At 31.8% G+C, this 21,677-nt stretch overlaps 1 protein-coding gene across 1 annotated transcript in view; it reads right to left on the reverse strand.

Annotated features, from left to right (window-relative positions):
• Positions 1-21,677, reverse strand: part of LOC113184231 (snake venom 5'-nucleotidase-like) — a 51,802-nt gene that overhangs the window by 4,459 nt on the left and 25,666 nt on the right. The window contains exons 4-5 of the mRNA XM_026390871.2: positions 20,931-21,078; positions 19,654-19,819 (exon numbers count right to left, since the gene is read on the reverse strand). Coding sequence (XP_026246656.2) covers positions 19,654-19,819; positions 20,931-21,078 — 314 coding nt within the window. The remainder of the gene's footprint in view (positions 1-19,653; positions 19,820-20,930; positions 21,079-21,677) is intronic.

Below are 21,677 nucleotides of genomic sequence, written 5' to 3' on the forward strand. Positions count from 1 at the left end.
TGAGGTGGCTTGTTCCTCTGCTTTTTCTTATTGTTTGTACGTCTACTCATTTGCTGGAATCATTCCCTCTTCTACTTTTATGCAAGGAACTATTTAGTGAGAATGTTTCCTTTAAGTGCTACAGGCTGGGCAAATATCCAAGTATTGATATTACTACTCAATGTGTATTCTTTGTTATGCCCATAATCCAACATCACTTTAAGATACCAAACCCTAAACTTCAATCACTTCTGAGCAAAAGCCATATGCTAATAAACCTTAGGTAAATAAAACTTACTGAAAATGTTCTCCACAGTTTCTCTAATCCAAGTATAAAATTGTAATAATGTTCTTAAATAGATTGGAAAACTAATTATTAATAGTAAAATTACTATTATGCTATATAGTTGAAAGGGGGATAAAAGAAAAGTGGGCAAAGAAAAAGAAAAAAGATAGAAAAAATAATAAAAACTAACATAAAAAATAAAAATGGGGGTGGGGGATTTGAAGTAGGAGCATTCAAGGTAATTCAAGAGGGAAAATAGAGACAAAGAAGAGCAAAAACAAATATAGAAAGAATGATTCCAGTTAATGCTTACAACATTAGAAGAAGTACAATCAATTGTGTTGAGGTCTACAATACTGAATAATAATGGAACATTTATCAATGCAATATGAAAAGTTAGATCAAACCAGACAAGAGTTATTTATGATACCGCATGCCAAGATGGGAAGATTTCTTATTAAGTCTTCTTAATTTGGACTGCATTAGGATTTGGGACTTTTACAAGATGCCCACAAAATTCAGTACCCATTCATGTTAAAAATGCTAGAAAAAGTGGGGACAGAAGGAACTTACTCAACATTATAAAGGCTCTATGTAGCAAACCTAAAGCTAATATCGTACTGAATGGAGAAAAATTGAAAAAAAAATTTCCACTAAAATCCAGATCAAGACAAGGCTGTCCACTCCCACTCACCATTCCTATTCAATACAGTTCTTGGAACTTTAGACAGAGCTATAAGGCAAGAGAAGACAATTAAAAGGAATAGGAAAAAAGAAATCAAATTATATCTGTTTCCTGATGACATGTTCTTATATCTAGAAAACTAAAAAAACTTCACAAGATTTCTAGAGCTGATAAACAAATTCAGCAAAGCAGCAGAATACAAGATTACCATACAAAATCAATTATCTTCTTCTACTCCAATAATGAATCTGCTGAGAAAAAAATCTGGCAAAGTATCCCATTCATAAGAACTGCAAAAAAATAAGATACTTGGGAATAAATCTACCTAAGGAGGTGAAACACCTCTACAATGAAAACTATAGAACACTGAAGAAAGAATTTGAAGACCTTAGAAGATTTAAAAAAAAAAAGACCTCCTATGTTCTTGGATGGGTAGAATTACTATTGTCAATGATCATATTACCAAAAGCATTGTAGACTCAATATAATCTCCACCAAAATACTAATGATGTATTTCATATAACTAGAAAAATCAGATCTAAATTTATTTGGAAAAATAAAAGTCTTAGAATAGCCAAAGCAATCCTGTGCAAGGCCAGCAATGCTGGAGGCATCACAATACCTGACTTCAAATTATACTTCAGAGCTATAGTAACAAAAACAGCATGGTACTGGCATCAAAACAGAATTGAAGACAAATACAGTAAAAGAGAAAACACAGACAAACCCACATACATAAGGTACTGAATATTCAACAAAAATGTCAAAAACATGGTAGAGAAAACATAGCCTTTCTAACAAATGGAAAAACTGGTTATCTGTATGTAAAAGAATGAAACTAGACCCCTACCTTTCACTGTGCACAAAAGTCAACTCAACTCTATGTAACAAAGACCTAGGAATTAAACCAGAAACTTTACAACTGCTCGAAGAAAACATAGAATCAAACACTACAACATACTAGTGCAGGTACCTGGCCCCCTTAACCCCTAAAGCTCAAGAAATAAAACCAAGAAAAAAATAAATGAGATGGCACTAAATGAGAAAGGTTCCACACAGCAAAGAAAATGTGAAGAAACAGCCTACAAAATGGAATAAAATCTTTGCCATCCACTCCTCTGATGGGATTAATGTCTAGAATCCATAAAGAACTCAAAACATTTAATATCAAATGAATAAATAACTCATTTAATATATGGGCAAAAAATCAAAACAGAAATTTCTTAAAGAAGGAATACAGATGGCCAACAAATAAATGAAAAAATGTTCAACATCCCTACCAATCAAGGAAAAATTGATCAAAGCCACATTGAGATTTTATTTCATTCCAGTTATAATGGCGATTATCAAGAATACAAATAATAATAAAAGCTGGTGAGTATGTGGGGTAATTGGTACACTCAAATTGTTGATAGCACTGAAAATTAGTACAGCCACTTTGGAAAGCAGTATGGAAATTCCACAAAAGACTAGGAATTGAACCACCATATAATGAACTACCACATTCCTTGGTATTTATCCAAAAGAATGAAAATCAGATACTACCATGATACAGGCACATCAATATTTATAGAAGCACAATTCACAATAGCTAAGTTATAGAGCCAGCCCAGGTACCTTTCAATATAGGAATAAATAAAGAAACTATATAGGTATACATATATAATTGAATTTTATTCAGCCATAAAGAATGAAATTATGACAACTGCTGGTAAATGGATGGAACTGGAGAACATCATGCTAAGTGATATAAGCCAGACTGAAAAAGTCAAGGGTCAAATGTTTTCTATTTTATGCGGAATCTAGAGCAAAATAAGGGGAAAAAATGGTGGGGTGGAGAATCCCATGAAAATATAAGGGAGATCAGTGTAATAGAGAAAGAGTAATGAATAGGAGGGAAGAAGAATAGGAAAAAGGAGGAACTATAGAATGAAATTGACCAGATTATGCTATATACATATATGATTATACCAAGTGCATTCACCTTTATGTGTTATCTATAAAGCACTAATTAAAGAACAGTAAATAAATAGAAGGAAGGCCAGTAGAGATGGAGAGTAATGGGGGAAGAAGTTACAGAGGGAAAGAGAAAGTACTGGAGAGAAATGGAGCAAATTACATTTCATGCATGTAAGATTATATGAAAATGAATGCCACTATTATGTATAACTGTAATGTAGTAATAAAACACATCTTTTAAAAAAGTATTCTATTCTTCAACAACTCTACACTAGTCTGAGATCACTGTTGTCTCCATTTTCTTCCTCAAGTTACTAAAGGAATACAGTGTAGAACAGACATGTTTTGTCTGTTAAAAATGTTGGCTAATTCTTTTTTAGTTTTTAAAACTTTTTATTCTTACTTGTTCTTTATGACAGGAGAATGCATTACCATTCATATTACACATATAAAGCAGAATTTTTCATATCTCTGGTTGTATACAAAGTATATTTACACCATTCATGTCTTCATACATGTATTTAGGGTAATGATGTCCTTTCACCATCTTTTCTACTCTCATGTTGGCTCATTTATTAATTGAATTCATTTTAAATGTAAGAAATAGGTGGCTTCTTCTTGACTATTACTTCAACATTAAGAAATGGCTAGAAAGATTTTTAATAATTGATAGATCATTATTAGGATAGTCTGGGAAAAACAAAGTTTGCAAAGTTTGCCTTCTAAATTCATAAACTCAGTCTTGTATGACATTCTTGGAAGACTATTCATATTGGTTCCAATGCCTGCTCTCTTTTCTATTCCTATTGTACCTGTCCATTCCCTTGAAGTTTCAAACTGGAAGGAGCTGTCCTGTTTTGGTACCAATTCACAGAAGTTATTAGGCAATCATTCATTCAAATAAAATAAAACAATAAACTGAATATTCAGTATCACAGTATTGCCTAGTAGAAAAGTGATAAATACAGCAATAAAACTAAGATAAAATAATGCATGTATCTAGATAACATAAAGAAATTAAAAAGCAGCACTGCTTGTTTTAATCAATAAAAACTAAATCACCCAAAATGTCAAGCTTCCAATATGTATCTAGATCATGAATATAATACCTTACTCCCGAACACACGCCACACAATAAGTCCTGATTACAGAAAAACATCACACAGACAATGGGAAAAAATACACCTGATTTTCACTGTAATTGATACATTAGCAAATAACATGTAGGGACACTGGGTGAATATTTTTGCCTGAGCTGTCACCATGTTGTTTAGATTTTTTGTCTCTAAAACTATGTGTTACAGAAACATTTTTTCTTTATAATTTACTCAGCCTTATATATTTTATTATAGTAACAGAAAATGAACAAATGGTATGGCTAGTAAAGAACAATAAGTGTTAAATCAAGTACTCTGGGAATTGTGCCAAAATTCTCATTACATTTTATTTATGTACAAGCAAATTATGGAGTAATTCTTTATAATAAAATTGGCAAAAATTAAAGTAACTGACAATATCAAATGAGAAAGTGTGAAATTTGTACTCTGAAGGAAAGAGTTAATTTTTATGTCCTCCACGGAGGGCAATTTTGTAAATCTAAATATGTACATGCCCAATAATTTTATTTCCTGGTTGACTTTTTCCTAGAAAAAGTTAGCACATCTACACAGAACAATATTGTGTGTGAGTATATACTATGGCAGTGCTGTTTAAAAAGGAAAAATTGAAAATAGTCCACATGTCCACAATTAGGTAAATGGATAAATGTAGTATATGCTTGCAATGGAGTTAAGTTTCAAAAAATAAAGGAATGTATCAGCCCAAAGCATTTTACTAAAAAATTATACTAACTACTTGACACTAATTCTATAATTTTAGTTAAAAAAAAAGATGAAGAACACTTTACAACTCATGTTAGGCATCCAATATTTCTCCATATTACAAAAAGATAATTTTGTGGGTTAGTCTCTGTGTCCTCTATTCTGTAGCATTGGTCTACCAATCTGTTTTGGTGCCAATACCATACTGTTTTTGTTATGATTGCTCTGTAGTATAGTTTAAGATCTGGTATAGTGATGCCACCCACTTCACTCTTCCTGATAAGGATTGCTTTAGCTATTCTGGGTCTCTCATTTTTCACATGAGTTTCATGATTGCTTTTTCTGTTTCTGTGAGGAATGTCATTGGGATTTTGATCAGAATTCCATTAAATCTGTATAGTGCTTTTGGAAATATGGTCATTTTGATAATACTGACTCTGCCTATCCAAGAGCAAGGTAAATCTTTCCATCTTCTAAGGTCTTTTTTGACTTATTTCTTTAGGGTTCTATAATTTTCATTAAAATGAAATTAAACCCCTATCTCTCACCATGCACAAAACTCAACTCAAAATGGATCAAGGACTTAGGAATAAAACCAGAGACCCTATGTCTAGTAGAAGAAAAAATAGTCCATAATCTCCATCATATGGGATTAGGCCCCAATTTCCTTAATGAGACTCCTGTGGCACAAGAATTAAAATCAAGAATCAATAAATGGGATGGACTCAAACTAAAAAGTTTCTTAGCAAAAGAAACAATCTGTGAGTTGAATAGACAGCCTACATCTTGGGAGCAAATATTTACCCCTCACACATCAGAGAGACCACTAATCTCTAGGGTACATAAAGAACTCAAAAGTTACACACCAAAAAACCCCAAATATCCCAATCAATAAATGGGCCAAGGACCTGAAGAAACACTTCTCAGATGATGATATACAATCAATCAACAAATATATGAAAAAATAATCATCATCGCTAGCAATTAGATAAATGTAAATCGAAACCACTCTAAAATTTCATCTCACTCCAGTAAGAATGGCAGCTATTATGCATACAAACAAAAAGTGTTGGGGAGGATGTGGGGAAAAGGGTACACTCATACACTGCCGGTGGGACTGCAAACTGGTGTAGCCAATACGGAAATCAGTATGGAGAATTCTTGGAAAATTGGGAAGGGAACCACCATTTGACCATCCCTCCCCTCAGTCTATACCCAAAGGACTTAAAAACAGCATACTATAGGTGCACTGCCACATCAATGTTTACAGCAGCACAATTCACAATAACTATACTGTGGAACCAACCTAAATGCTCTTCAATAGGTGAATGGGTAAAAAAATGTGGCATATATACACAATGGAATATTACTCAGCAATAAAAGAGAATAAAATCATGGCATTTGCAGGTAAATGGATGGCACTGGAGAAGATAATGTTAACTGAAGTTAGCCAGTCCCAAATAACCAAATGCCAATTTTTTTCAGAAGGCTGATTCATAGTGGGATAGGGAGAGGAAACATGGGAGGAACAGATGAACTCTAGACAGGGCACAGGGGTTGGGGGGAAGGAAGGGGCATGTGGTTAGAAATGATGGTGGAACGTGATGATCATTATTATCCAAAGTACATGTATGAAGACATGAATTGGTGTGAATATACTTTGTATACAACCAGAGATATGAAAAATTGTGCTCTATATGTGTAATAAGAATTGTAATGCATTTCATTGTCATATATAAATTAAAAATACAGAAACTAAAACAAAATAAATAAATACTGACATAAAATCTTTAACAAAATATTAGAATTCAGTAGTGTATAAAAATAAACGTGTACCATTACCAAGTGCAGTTTATTCCAGAGATGTAAAACTAGTTCAAAATTTGAAAAATCAATTAACATTATCTAGCAAATTAACAACTTCAAAAGGCAAAAATGCATGATTCTATGAATTCATAAAAAGAATTTGAAAAAAATTAACACATAATTTTAAAATTGCAGAATACTGGGAATACAGGAAAATTAGTTCAACTTAACAAAGAACATCTTCAAGAAATGCATGGCTAGCATCATATTTAAAGATGAAAACATGAGTATTTTTTCTTCCTAAAATCAGGACAAAGATATCTGCTCTCACCAAATCTGAACATAGTGCTAGTCATCTAAGCCAGCGCAATAAAACAAGAAAAGAAAATAAAAGTGTGTAAATGAAGTTGTTTTTGGATATTTGCAAAATTGTAATGACACATGGTTAGCAAAGAAAATCTGAAGGAGCATACAAATATGTTCCTGGAACTAGTAAGGTTGCAAGATACAAGATCATCATTCAAAATTCAATGATATATTTCTATATATCAATGAGCAGATGGAAATCAAAATTAGAAAAATAAACCATTTATAATAGTGCATAACAATGAAACTCTCAGGTGTAACCCTAACAAAACATGTACAGAACTTGTATGCTGAAAACTACAAAATGCAATCAAATAAAAACTAAATAAAATGTAGAGACATACCACAATTTCGTGAACTGGAAGATTCATGACAGTGAAGATGTCAATTCTCCCCAAACTGATATAAAGGTTTAACATAATTCCTATTAAAAATCTCAGCAATACTTTCTGTTGCTGTAGACAATTCATTCTAAAATTTATATGGAAAGGTTAAGGAGTTAAAATCATTAAAACAATTTTGAGAAAGAATAAAGTGGTTTTAAGACATAATATATATCAAGTCTATGTGGTATTGATAGGGAAGACATATTGATCAAGGGACATGAATGGAGAACAAAAATAGAAACACACAATCACTAATTTTTTGCAACAGTAAAAAAATAATTCAATGATGAAAAGACAGTAATGACATCAGAAAGATATGCTATCCACAGGCAAAAATAAACAAAAAAACCTCTAACTCAACAGGACTCTCATACCTTATAAAGTATTTAATATTTTAAATGAATCACAGATTTAAACCTCACACATAAAACTATAAAACTTCTAGAAGAAAACACAGGAGAAAATCTTCAGAACTAGGGTTTGGTGAAGAGTTCACAGACATGAAACCAAAAGTAAGATGCATTAAAAAATGAATTAATTGGACTTTATCAAAAACTCATTCTCCATGAAAAACCCTACTAAGAAAATGAAAATACAAGACTGGAAGAAAATATTTACAAATCACACAACTCACAAACAACTCTCATCTAGAATGTATGAAGAACCTTTAAAACTCAACAGCAAACCAAAAACAATTAGAAAATAGCCCCAAAACATGAATAGACATTTCATCAGAGGATAAACATCATTAATAAGCACTTGAAAAGTGCTAATTGGGCTGGAGTTGTAGCTCAGTGGTAGAGTGCTTGTCTCGCATTGTGTGATAACTAGGTTCAATTCTCAGCATCACATATAAATAAATAAAATAAAGGTCTACTGACAAGTTAAAAAAAAATTTGACACCAAATTCAAATTTGGTGTCAACATACCATATATACAAACAGAGATATGATAAACTGTGGTATATATGTGTATTAAGAATTGTAATGCAAAAAAAAGAGTAAAATTTTTTTAAAAGTGCTCATTATTCATTAGAGAAATGAACTTTAAACCAATGTATACCTATTTTAAAGTTAAATTTTAAAATAGAAATAATATAAAATTGCAGAGAAACTGGGATCTCTCATACACTGCTGTTGGAAATGGTGTAATTACTTTAGAAAGCAGTTTGGCATTTTCTTTAGAAAATAATCATATTTACCACATGCTCCCACAATTACATTCCTGATCATTTATCACAGAAATGAAAACTTATATTCAAAAACCTGTACACTAATAATAATAGCAGTTTTATCTGAATAGTCTAAAACTGGAATTCCTCAATATAATGTAATGGTTACATTATGGTACATCTATAACATGTAATACTAATCAGTAATAAACAGACACATGCACTAACTTAAATGGATCTGAAGGACACTGAGTGAGAAAAGCAAATATAAAAGGTCACACTGCTTATAATTTATTTTATGTAATATTCTCAAAATTAAAAAAAATTATCATAGAGATAGAGAACATGATGATGGTTGCTAGAGATTAGAGAAGGATGGTGGAAAAAGAACAGGTATGACTTAAAAGGGGGCCACATAGGGAGATATTTACGATAAATGTTCTGTATCATGATTGTGCTGGTGACTACATATGATAACACTGCACATAATTATACAAACACACTGCACCAGTATCGATTTCCTGGCTTTGATCATGTACTATAGCTATGTAAGAGGCAATTTTCGCAAAAACTAAGGGAAAGGAACCTAAAACCTCTCATATTAATCTTGTAAACTTCCTATGAAACTATAATTATTTATAAATAAGAAGTTAAAAAAAGAAAAATCTAAAACACTGACCAAGTTCTCATTTGAGGCATTATATGGAGATTTTCTTATTTTATCTTTTAATAATCATCTATATTAAAAATATTTTCAAAGACATAGATAAAAACCTATCATATAAAATGCATATTTCAAATCAAATTCCTAGTTTATTATTTCATATAAATGGTTTTCAACAAGGGATTCTGGGAGTCCCTGAATTTCAGAATATACCATAAAGTGAGTGGCTTAAATAATGGTAATTTATTGTCTTGTCCAATCACAAATACCACATATTATATGATTACTTTCATATGAAATGTCCAGAACAGAAAAATCTATCTATTCAGAAAGTAGAGTGGTGATTGCATAGGAATGGGGAGTGACCACTAAGGAGTATAGGCATCTTCTTTGGATGATGAAAATATTCCAAAATTTGACTGATGATGGATACATAACATGAATACACTAAACATGACTCAATTATATACATTAAATGGGTAAATTATATGGTATATGAATTATATCTCAATAAAGCTATCAAAATTCTACAAACCCGACATTTTGAACTTTTTTCTAGAAAGCAAAATCCAAGTGGGTACTTCAATTTACTTGAATTCTTTCTGAGGGCTTATATCATTAATATTTGCATATACTTAAATCTTCAGCACATTACAAGGTTAATGATGAAGACCATGAGTCTCTACATAGGATAAACTTTAGTGATTCATTTGAAGGCAGAAAAGAACAAAGTATATCTAAATAAGTTTCAGCCAAAATAAAAAATTCAAATCCTGGACTTAAAGAGTTAACCCTTGCCAGTCACAGTGGCACATGCCTGTAATCCCAGTGGCTCAGGAGGCTGAGGAAGGAGGACCATGAGTTCCAAGCCAGTCTCAGCAATTTAGCGAGTCCCTAAGCAACTCAGTGAGACCCTGTCTCAAAATAAAAATATATTAAAAAGGCTGGGGATGTGGCTCAGGGTTAAGCATCCCTGGGTTCAACCCCTGGTACCAAATTAAAAAAAAAAAAAGGTAATCCTTAGCTGGAAAAATATGGCTTTTCATAATAACAGTCAAAATCACTAGTATTTTCCTGCAAATATATATTAGTAATTAGGACTAAATATAAAGTTTCTGTACACAGAATTTTCATGATTATTTATAATAACCTGAGACAGGACATATGCAAATGTTTGCCCAATAGTTTGTTCAGTGAAAAAAAGCACTGTCTTGTGTCTGCATTTGGCTTGATTTTGGTATTTGTCTCAGTTTCTCCTTTCCAGCCTAACTAATGTCAACAGAGGGAATGATGCAAGTTAGGGTCCACCTCCAAGCAAAGGAAAGCATATGTCAACAATTTCAGATCAGCCATCACTGATATGGACCTAGAAATCACTTCTCTGTTGCTGAAATATCATCTCTTTGTTATTACTGCATCCTTCCTAATACCGATTTTTTAAAACTTTCAATTCTTCTTAGCTCAGTTTAATTTTTTTCCATATTTTTATTGGTGCATTATACTTATGCATATTAGTTGGATTCTTTTAGCCCTACCAAACTAGAATCTTAATATTTGACTAACACCCACTTGACCAAGATAAAATCTGTACTACTCTGTAATAATTTTTTGATTTTTTTTTTAGTTTTGACTCAAAAAAATCCCTTATATTCCTACTAGACCTCCCCACTCAGCCTTTATTTCAGAAAATAAGCCAAAATATTAATTTGCCTCCTCCTAATTCCATGCAGTCCTATAAAATCAATTACCAGTCTAAGAAATGCCTTACTACATGTGAGATTCTATAATAATTCTATAATTTAAAAAGCAAATGACATAAAATAACTTTATACCAGTGTAACTCTAAAAGAAAGAACTGCCTCCAGAACTAGAATATATGCAAGTCTCATAAAATCTATTTCTACTCATCTCTGCAAGTTCCCTAGAAAAAATGAAGAACACTGGGAAGAAGGACATAAGATAAGGAGTTATAAGGTCAAATAATTTAAGTACAGGTTGAAAGAAAGCCAACAATTTAATTAAAGTTTAGAGGCTAGGCTCTAAACTAGGCTCAGTTAAAAATCATGTATGAAATCCCTTTGTGGACACATGCCTCCACTTAACATCAAGATGTCAAACTACTTAGAAAAATAATGATATGGGGGCTGGGGCTGTAGCTCAGTGGCAGAGCACTTGCCTAGCATGCATGAGACACTGGGTTCGATTCTCAGCAGCACCATATAAAAATAAAGAAATAAACGTCTCCTGTCCATCTACAACAAAAGTATTTTTTTTAAATAACTATACTAGCTGCTTAGTCTTTTTAACTGCACTTATGTTAAATAAGCATTTCTACTTTTGAAAAAGAAGGTGCTTATAGAGCTTCCTAAGCACTTCACCTAAACTATATACATAGAAAACCATTCATAGTACAAGTTTTTCCTTGTGTTTATTCACCATATTAGCAACACAATGTTAATGATGATGTAAAAACATAACTAATTCAATAACTCAATTTATAAAAATCAATTTTCTTTATATTAGCACTGAATAGTGAGAAATAAGATTAAGAAAACAATTCCATTTACAAAAGATCTAAATATAAAATAATTAGGAATAAATGTAATAAAACTACAAGAATTATACTATGAAAACTACAAAACACTGTATAAAGAAATTAAAAGAACTAAACAAATGTTAAAAGACATTCTACACTGTTGAATTGAAAGATTTAACATTGTTAAGAAATGCAAAACTCCCCAAATTGGGCTACAGATTCAACTTTATTCATATCACCTGCCTTTTCTTTCTTTTTTTTTAAGAAATTGAGAAGCATTCTCTAAAATTCATTTTGAAAACACAAGGAACACAAAATGGTCAAAATAATCCTGAAATTACAGTGTTGAAGTGTTCATAGCTTATTTTTAAAACTTATTACAAAGGTAATCAAGACAGTGTGGTATTGCCTATAAGGATAGACCTAATAGATCAATGTAACCCAATGAAAGACCAGAAATAAACCTTTACACATACAGTAAACTGTTGTAACAAGAGTAATAAGACAATACAATGGGGAAAACAGGCTTTTCAACAAATAGTCTCAAACAACTGGATACCTACATGTAAAAGAAAAAATTGGACTAACATCTTATGCCATACACAAAAAAACAACTCAAAATGGATCAAAGACTCAAAGGAAAGAGCGAAAATTATAGAAGTCTTGGAAGAAACAGGTATAAATCTCTGTGATCCTGGATTAGGCAATGGTTTCATAAAATGGCAATAAAAGACAAGTAGCAAAAGAAAAATAACTGTATTTCTCAAAAATTAAAAAACTTTCGTGTTCCAGTTTGCAAATCACAACTGAAAAGAGATTTTTATCTAGAAGATAAAAAGAACTCTTATGTAACTCAATAACAAAAACAAAATAACCCACTTTTGAAAGGCAAAATATAAAATTAGACATTCTCAAAAGGAGATACACAAATGGCCAATAAACACATGAAAATATCCACAATATCAATAGCCATCAGAAAATGCAAATTAAAATGAGATGCCATTTCTCATCTACTAGGATTGCTATTATCAAAAAGGTAACAAGAAGTATTCACATAGAAGTGGAGAAACTAAAACCTTCATACAATGCTGAACAATGTAAAATTATGTAGCCACTTTGGGAAACAATCAGTTTCTCAAAAAATTTAGACTAACCATATGATCAAGAAGTTCTATTACTAAGTATATGCCCAAATGACATGAAAAAATTATGTCCAAACACTTGTGCATGAATTCTCATAACAGCATTATTCATAAGTAGGAACAGCATTGAGATCTTGGGACTGCAGTGTGACTGAGCCTGAGATATCTGAAGACCAGATTGGTGGGATAGTGACTGTGTCTCAGAAGGTTGCTGTGGGCCTGGTAATCCTGATAGACATCAGAGATAGGGCTGAGAAGCTTCTGAACACTGATGGAAACACTTTGACTTTCCATTGAGATAGATTTATTTATTTATTTATTTATTTGTTTGTTTATTTTTCAATTCCCTGATATCTCTATAATATTTGTTACAGGGTGTTCTTCATGCATCAGTGTGTGGAGGACAATGATATATGAATGGTGTTTTGCAATTTTGTTACATTCTTATGTCTTTACTTTTTTCTCTTTGTTTGTATTCTTCCTCTCACTTGTCTGTTTTCTTGGATTTTCTTTCCAACTTTTCTCCAACCATCAGCCAATCTCTGTTGGCTCCTTGTCCACTTTTCCTGTGAATTTCTGCTTCTAGCTTCTTCATTCCTCCCTCATGGACATCGTGGACTATGCTACCTCTATTCTCTCATCCACCATTTGAAATTGCAAACCATTTTAACAAATTTTCTGTTTATACTATAGAGAGTTATTGAATTCATCATTTTGGTTTAATGTGAGAAAGCAGTAGATGCTTTAGTGGGAGCTATTAGGTTAAGGCTATATATTTTTTATACTGGGTGCTGTTGATATTGGTCTCACCATAAAGGCAAGGTGCTGGAAAACTTCAGGGATACTATAGGTCCACAGGATAGAATTTGTGTTGTCTTAATCCTACTTCGAGATGGGAAAACACACAAACAACATGAAAAACCAAGAGAACAATGCGCCTCAAACAAACCAAGATAACAGAAGCCACTAATAACACAGTAGAAGAAATATCCAAGAAGGAGTTCAGAATAATCTGTGAAGTAAAGGATAGTTTAAGGAGTAAAATCAAATAAAAAGATACAGGAAGTGAATTATCACTTCAATAAAGAGAGATTGTGAAAAAAAATAAACAAGCAGAGTGCTTGGGTTGTAGCTCAGTGGTAGAGCACTTGCCTAGCATGTGTGAGGCACTGGATTCAACTCTCAGCACCACATATAAATAAATGTATAAAATAAAGGTCTAGCAACATCTACCAAAAAATTTAAAAAAACAATAAGCAGAAATCTTCAAAATAAAGGAATCAGTAAACCAAATTATAAATTCAATAGAAAGCATCACCAACAGACTAGACCATTTGGAAGACAGAAAGTCAGGCAATGAAGATAAAATATATAATCTTGAAAGTAGATTTGAACCATTCAGAGAAGATGATTAAAAAACCATGAACAGAATAGACAAGAATTATGGGATAACATGAAAAGACCAAATTTAAGAGTTATCAGAATAGATTATAATAGAAGGAGTAGAGACACAAACCAAAGGAATCACAATCTTTTCAATGATATCATAACAAAAATTTTCCCAAACCTAAGAATGGAAAAGAAAATCAAATACAAAAGGCTTACAGGACCCCAAATGTACAAAACTACAGCAGACTCAAACCAAGACACATTATAATGAGAATAAATAACACAGAGAATAAAGATAAAATCTTAAAGGCTGTGAGAGAAAAAAAATCAAAATTACGTACAGGGGGAAACCAATTCAGATCTCCAAGGATTTCTCAACCCATACCCTCAAAGCTAGGAGGTTCTGGAATAATATATTTCAAGCTCTGAAAGAAAATGATGCCAACCAAGAATTTTATATCCAGCAAAATTAAGTTTCAGATTCAAAGATGAAATTAAAACCTTCCATAATAAACAAAAATTCAAAGAATTCACAACTAGAAAGCCTACATTACAGAATATTTTCAACAAAATATTCCATGAGGATTAAGTGAAAACCAGCAAAGAGAGGATCGACATTAAGGAATATTTAACCAAAGGAGAGAAACTAAGTCAAATTAAAAACCAGAAAAAAATCAAAATGACAGGGAATAAAAGTCATATCTCAATAATAACCTTGAATGTTAATGGCCTAAATCTATCAATCAAAAGATAGAGATTGGCAGATTGGATTAAAAAGCAAGACACAATAATATCCTGTCTTCAAGAGACTCACCTCATGGGCAAAGACATCCACAGGCTGAAAGTGAAAGGATAGGAAAAAACTTATCACTCATATGGATTGTGTAAACAAGCAGGGGATTCCATTCTCATCTCAGATAAAGTAGACTTCAAACCAAAGTTAATAAGAAGAGATAAACAAGGACATTTCATACTTCTTAAGGGAAGTATATATCAGCAGGACATAACAATTATAAATATTTAAGCCTCAAGCAGTGAAGCATCTATGTACATCAAACAAAACCTTCTCAATTTCAAGAGTCAAATAGACCACAACAAAATCATACTGAATGACTTTAACATACCTCTTTCACTACTAGACAGATCTACCAAACAAAAACCAAATAAACTATAGAACTAAATAATACGAACAATAATTTAGACTTAAGAGACATATATAGAATATTTCAACCATCAACAAGTGAATCTACTTTCTTCTCAGCAGCACATGGCTCCTTCTCTAAAAATAGACCATGTCTTATGCTATTAAAGCAACCCTTAGTAAATACAAAAAAAAAAAAAACAGAGATAATACCCTGCATTCTATCAGATCACAATGGAATGAAATTAGAAATCAATGATAAAATTAAAAAATAGAAGCTACTGTAACAATTAGAGACTAAATAATGTTCTATTGAATGGTGAATGGATAGAAGAAATCAAGGATGAAATTAAAAAAATCTTAGAAGTAAATGAATACACTGATATAACATATCAAAATCTCTGGGATACTATGAAGGTAGTACTAAGCGGAAAGTTTATTGCATTGAGAGCATTCATTAAAAGAATAAAAAGTCAACAAATAAATGACCTTACACTACATCTCAAAGCCCTCAAATTAACATTACCAATATGATTCAGCAACATGTATACTCAGAAGAATTAAATATTATATCCCATATAAGTGTGATATATCAAAGTACATAAATGAATTCTATTGTCATATAAAACTAATTAAAACAAATAAAAAACAATGAAAAGTGTGAGAAGATAGGAAATAATTAAAATCAGAGCTGAAATCAATGAAATCAAAACAAAAATAACAACTGAAAAAATTGACAAAACAAAAAGTTGGTTCTTTGAAAAAATAAATAAAATAGATAAACTCCTAGCCATGCTAACAAAGAGAAAAAGAGAGAAAACTCAAGTTACTAAAATACAAGATGAAGAAGGAAATATCAATGTACATGTCTGAAATACAGAAATAATTAGAAACTATTTTGAAAATTTATACTCCAATCAAATAGAAAATATCGAAGAATCAACAAATTTCTAGAGACATATGAACTACCCAACTAAATGAGGATATCATACATGTTTTAAACAGATCAATTTCAAATAATGAAATAGAAAATGCCATCAAAAGCCTATCAACCAAGAAAAGCCCAGGACCACACGGATTCTCAGCTGAGTTCTACAAGACATTCAAAGAAGAATTAATACCAATACTCCTGAAAGTATTCCACAAAACAGAAGAGGGAACCCTTCCAAACTCATTCTAGGAGGTTAATATCACCTTGATACCAAAACCAGACAAAGACACATCAAAGAAAGAAAACTTCAGACCAATATCCCTAATGAACATAGATGCAAAACTTCTCAATAAAATTCTGGCAAATTGCATACAAAAACATTAAAAAGATAGTGCACCCCCATCAAGTAGGGTGCATCCCAGGGATGCAGGGTTGGTTCAACATATAGATATCAATAAACATAATTCATATTAATACTTAAAAACAAGAATCATATGAACATCTGAATAGATACAGAAGCACTTGACAAAATACAGCACACCTTCATGTTCAAAACACTGGAAAAACTAGGGATAGTACAAACATACCTCAACATTGTAAAAGCTATATATGCTAAACTCAAGGCCAGCATCATTCTAAATAGAGAAAAATTGAAAGCATTCTCTCTAAAAACTGAAACAAGACAAGAATGTCCTCTTTCACCACTGTATTTGTGTGGGTATGTCTCTTGTCCTCTAGTCTGTACCACTAGTTCACAAGTCTATTTTGGTGCCAATACTATGCTATTTTTATTAATTTAGCTCTGTAACAAATTTAAGGTCTGGTATTGTGATCCTCCTGCTTCACTTTTCTTGAAAATGAATATAGAATATTTCACTTCTATTCAATATCATTCTTGAAACTCTAGCCAAAGGAATTAGAAGAAATATAAATATGTAAAGAACTCAAACTGTCACTATTTGCTGATGACATGATTCTATATTTAGAAGATCCAAAAAATTCCACCAGAAAACTTCTAGAACTAGTAAATAAGTTCTGCAAAGTAACAGGATATAAAATCAACACCCATAAATCAAATGCATTCCTATATATCAGCAATGAATCCACTGAAATAGAAATTAGGGAAACTACCCCATTCACAATAGCCTCAAAAAAATACCTGGGAATCAATCTAACAAAAGAGGTGAAAGACCTCTACAGTGAAAACTACAGAACACTAAAGAAAGAAACTGAAGAAAACCTCAGAAGATGGAAAGATCTTCTATGCTCCTGGATAGGCAGAATTAATATTGTCAAAATGGCCATACTACCAAAAGCATTACACAGATTTAATGCAATTCTGATTAAAATCCCAATGACATTCTTCATAGAACTAGAAAAAGCAATCATAAAATTTATTTTGAAAAAATTAAAGACCCAGAATAGCTAAAACAATCCTTTATCAAGAAAAGTGGCAGGAGGCATCACAATTCTGGACCTTAAACTATATTACAGAGCCATAGTAACAAAAATGGCATGGTATTGATACCAAAATAGACTTGTGGACCAATGGTACAAAAGAGAGGACACAGAGACAAACACACATAAATATGTTTATCTCATACTAGACACAGGTGCCAAAAACATTCACTGGAGAAAAGATAGCTTATTCAACAAATGGTGCTGGCAAAACTGGAAATCTATATGTAGCAAAATAAAATTCATCCTCTTGTTTCTCACTCTGTACAAAAAACCCTCAAAGTGGATCAAAGACTTAGGCACTACAACAGAGACCCTGACCCTAATAGAAGAAAAAGTAGGCCTGAATCTTCACCATGTCAGCCTAGAATCTGACTTCCTTATAAAGATTCCTAAAGTGTAAGAAGTAAAATTAAGAATCAATAAATGAGATGGATTCAAATTAAAAAGCTTCTTCTCAGCAAAGGAAACAATCAATAATGTGAGGAGAGATTGGGAGAAAATCTTTACCACATGCATCTCTGATTAATTAATCTCTAGGATACAAAAGAACTCAAAAAACTTAACACCAAAAAACAAATACCCAATCAATAAATGGGATAAGGAACTGAACAGACACTTCACAGAAGAAGAAATATAACAACCAACCAACAAATATATGAAAAAGTATTTAACATCTCTAGAAATTAGAGAAATGCAAATCAAAACTACACTAAGATTTCATCTCCTGTCAGAATGGCATTTATCAAGAATACAGGCAACAATAAATATTGGCAAGGATAGGAGTGAAAAGGTACACTCATAAATTGTTGGTGTGACTGCAAATTGGTACAACCACTATGAGAAGCAGTATGGAGATTCATCAGAAAATTTGGAATGGAACCACCATTTGACCCAGCTATCCCACTCCTCAGTTTAAACCCAAAGAACTTAATATCAGCATACTACAGTAATGCAGCCACGTCAATATTTATAGCAGCTCGAATCACAATAGATAAATTATGGAACCAACCTAAGTGACCTTCAATAGATGAATGGATAAAGAAAATGTGATATGTGTATGTATGTGTATGTATGTATATATATACACACACATACACATACACACAATGGAATATTACTCAGTTGTAAAGAAGAATGAAATTACAGCATTTGCCTGTAAATTAATGGATTTGGAGAATATCATGCTGAGTGAAATAAGCCAATCCCAAAAAATCAAAAGCTGAATGTTTTCTCTAATATGCAGATGCTAATTCACAATAAGGTGTGCGGCACTAGAGAAGAATAGTTAGGTAGAGGGAAGTGAAGGGAGGGGAGGAGATGTACGGATAGGACGGATATAGAATGAAACAGACATTATTACTTTATGTATATATGTAACTGCATGACCAATATTATTCTACAACATGTACACTCAGAAAAATGAGATATTATATCTCATCTATGTATATCAAAGTGCATAAATGCATTCTATTGTCATATGTAACTAATTAAAACAAATTTTTTAAAAAAAGAGAAAGGGAGAGATGCACCCCAAATCTGTAAGTCTACTAGTTTTTCTGATTTGCCTACAAATTTTATAGTGGGATTTGTATGTAAAGCCTGACCACAAAATAGTACCTTATTTCTCAAATAAGAAAAGTAATTTTAAAAATAAAATTTTAGATACTTAAAAATTGAAAGGACCTACCCAAATATACCAATAAACAACTAAATAACTCTAATTTTTAATAGGAAGTATATTTTTTACATTCTAATACTTTATCAGTCTCACACTACTAAAAATTTGAGATGATTTTATCATCACCCTTACACATTAACATTTTAAAGTTTTACAAATTCAAACCTTAAAAATGTGAAGTCATATATTTTAGTTTCATTATATAAAAAAATAATTGATGAGTGTGTCACTTATTAGAAATGTTTATACATACCTCCCATCGAGAGCTGGGTACTTGTATACCCCATTTTCAAGTGCTTCAAGCAGCTGTGCACCTGTTACTCTAACAACTAAAACTGGGTCTACTATCGGAAGAACAGCCAAAAGATCATGCAGAGTGAAATTCCCTACTGGATGTATTCGATCAGATCTGAGTGTACCTATAATAATTTAAAAGAAAAAAAGTAATAAACATTTTAATTTAATTTATTCCATAAAATGTCACCTTTATGTCTTATGTTCAAAAGTTCAGAGTTATATACCACACTTGATAAAAGTTCCTAATTATTTTTCTAATCTCTTCCCCATGTTTACTTCTATCTTAATCATGTCCAGCATATTCATTTTTGGAAGATTTAATTTCATATTAGCTACCATTTTCTCCTAAATTACAGAATACAACAACTGGAAAGCCACTACCTCACCTCCTGTTTTCAGACGAACTTGCCTAAGAAATTCCAAAGCAAAGATCATCTATTTTTAAAGATGTACACAGGTGGCAAAAACAAAAAAACTGTAAGTTAATAATTTTAAAGTTAAACAAATTTCACTTTTAGGAAGTGCTTCCACAAGCTTAATTATTTGTGTGTAAGATTAAGATCACTTGTATTTTCAGTGGAAATAGCATTAAGAGGAATTTATAGCTAGAATATTACATGATGTTACATTCTAAATTTCTGAAGTCATCCATCTCATACTCACTGTGACTATACACAGTATCTAAAACTCTAGATTATAGCATATGGATCAAGGCTTGTTTCAAAAAAGTGCTAGAAATTTTCTATAGAGAATCTTAATATCTCATAACCCAAGATAAGTCAACTTCAAACTATTAGTACACAAAATTGGTTAGATTAGGAACAGTTTCCCCATTTACCCTACAAGGTTTCCCTCATCACTTCCTCTTATAGCTCAGGTAGGAGCTTAGGTAAAGAACAAAAGTTAAATAAAAGATTTCAGTCCATTGCTTCTTATATAGTCAAAACTTGATAGCACACCACATTTAAGAGAGATAACAATGAGGCCACATTTTCATTCAAGTCTCATTAAAAATTAAAAACCTGATGCTTTAATTTTCAAATAGAGCACCTAATGCTAAATGTTGTACCTAAGCATAACAAAAAATAAAGGGCTGATCTCATCGAGTTAATGGAATGAATTTTGATATAGGACTTTTCATGTATTAAAAAAGGAATACTGTTGTTGTACATTTTTAATATCTAATTTTAGTCATTTTGTGTTTATTTTTAACAAATTAAATAATGAAATCACCTGAATTGAGTAGTGCTACATCAGCACGAGTAGCTTCCAACATTGCATTAGTTACCAAATTTCCAAGATTACTCTCAGATCTTCTCACAGTAATTTCACGACCATCTAATTCCATGTCAATTGGGCAAAGAACTTCTTCTAACATATACTAAAACAAGGGAAAAAATAAGCTATCTAAAATAAACATTTATCAGCATTTAAATTAATTTTTCTCTCCTCAATCATTTCTTCTTTACCTCCAAAATTGAATATTCTATGGAAACTCTTCCTCTCCAAATAATGTACTAAATAGATATCAAAATAATACATATATCAACAATAATTTATTTTTCAAAGACATTTAAAGAGTCAGGTTATCATAAATTTTAAGAAATACTATCTATACATTAGAGAAACAGAAAACTACTATAAAAAAGCAGTTCCTGACACCAAGCTTATCCAAAACAAAGTCATCCATTAATACGCCAACCAAAATCAAAATAGGGAGCTCTATTCACACAGAACCAATTCAGGTACTCAAGGTCATATGAAAAAATACATACAAAGATGTAAAATACAACCTGGTTTATATTTCCCATCAGCTGTTACAAATGTAAGACACACATACACCTATAAGGAACTACAGTTTGTCTAATATGTAGAGGATACTTGAAAAAAACAAGACTTTCAAATGCCTATAAATGTTTATGGTATTCAAGAAGAAAGAAGGGAGAAAAGAATGTTTGTTATTATAAGCTGATGTAAAAG

This window comes from Urocitellus parryii, chromosome 1, assembly GCF_045843805.1.
Source record: "Urocitellus parryii isolate mUroPar1 chromosome 1, mUroPar1.hap1, whole genome shotgun sequence".
In the NCBI taxonomy this organism is placed as follows: domain Eukaryota; kingdom Metazoa; phylum Chordata; class Mammalia; order Rodentia; family Sciuridae; genus Urocitellus; species Urocitellus parryii.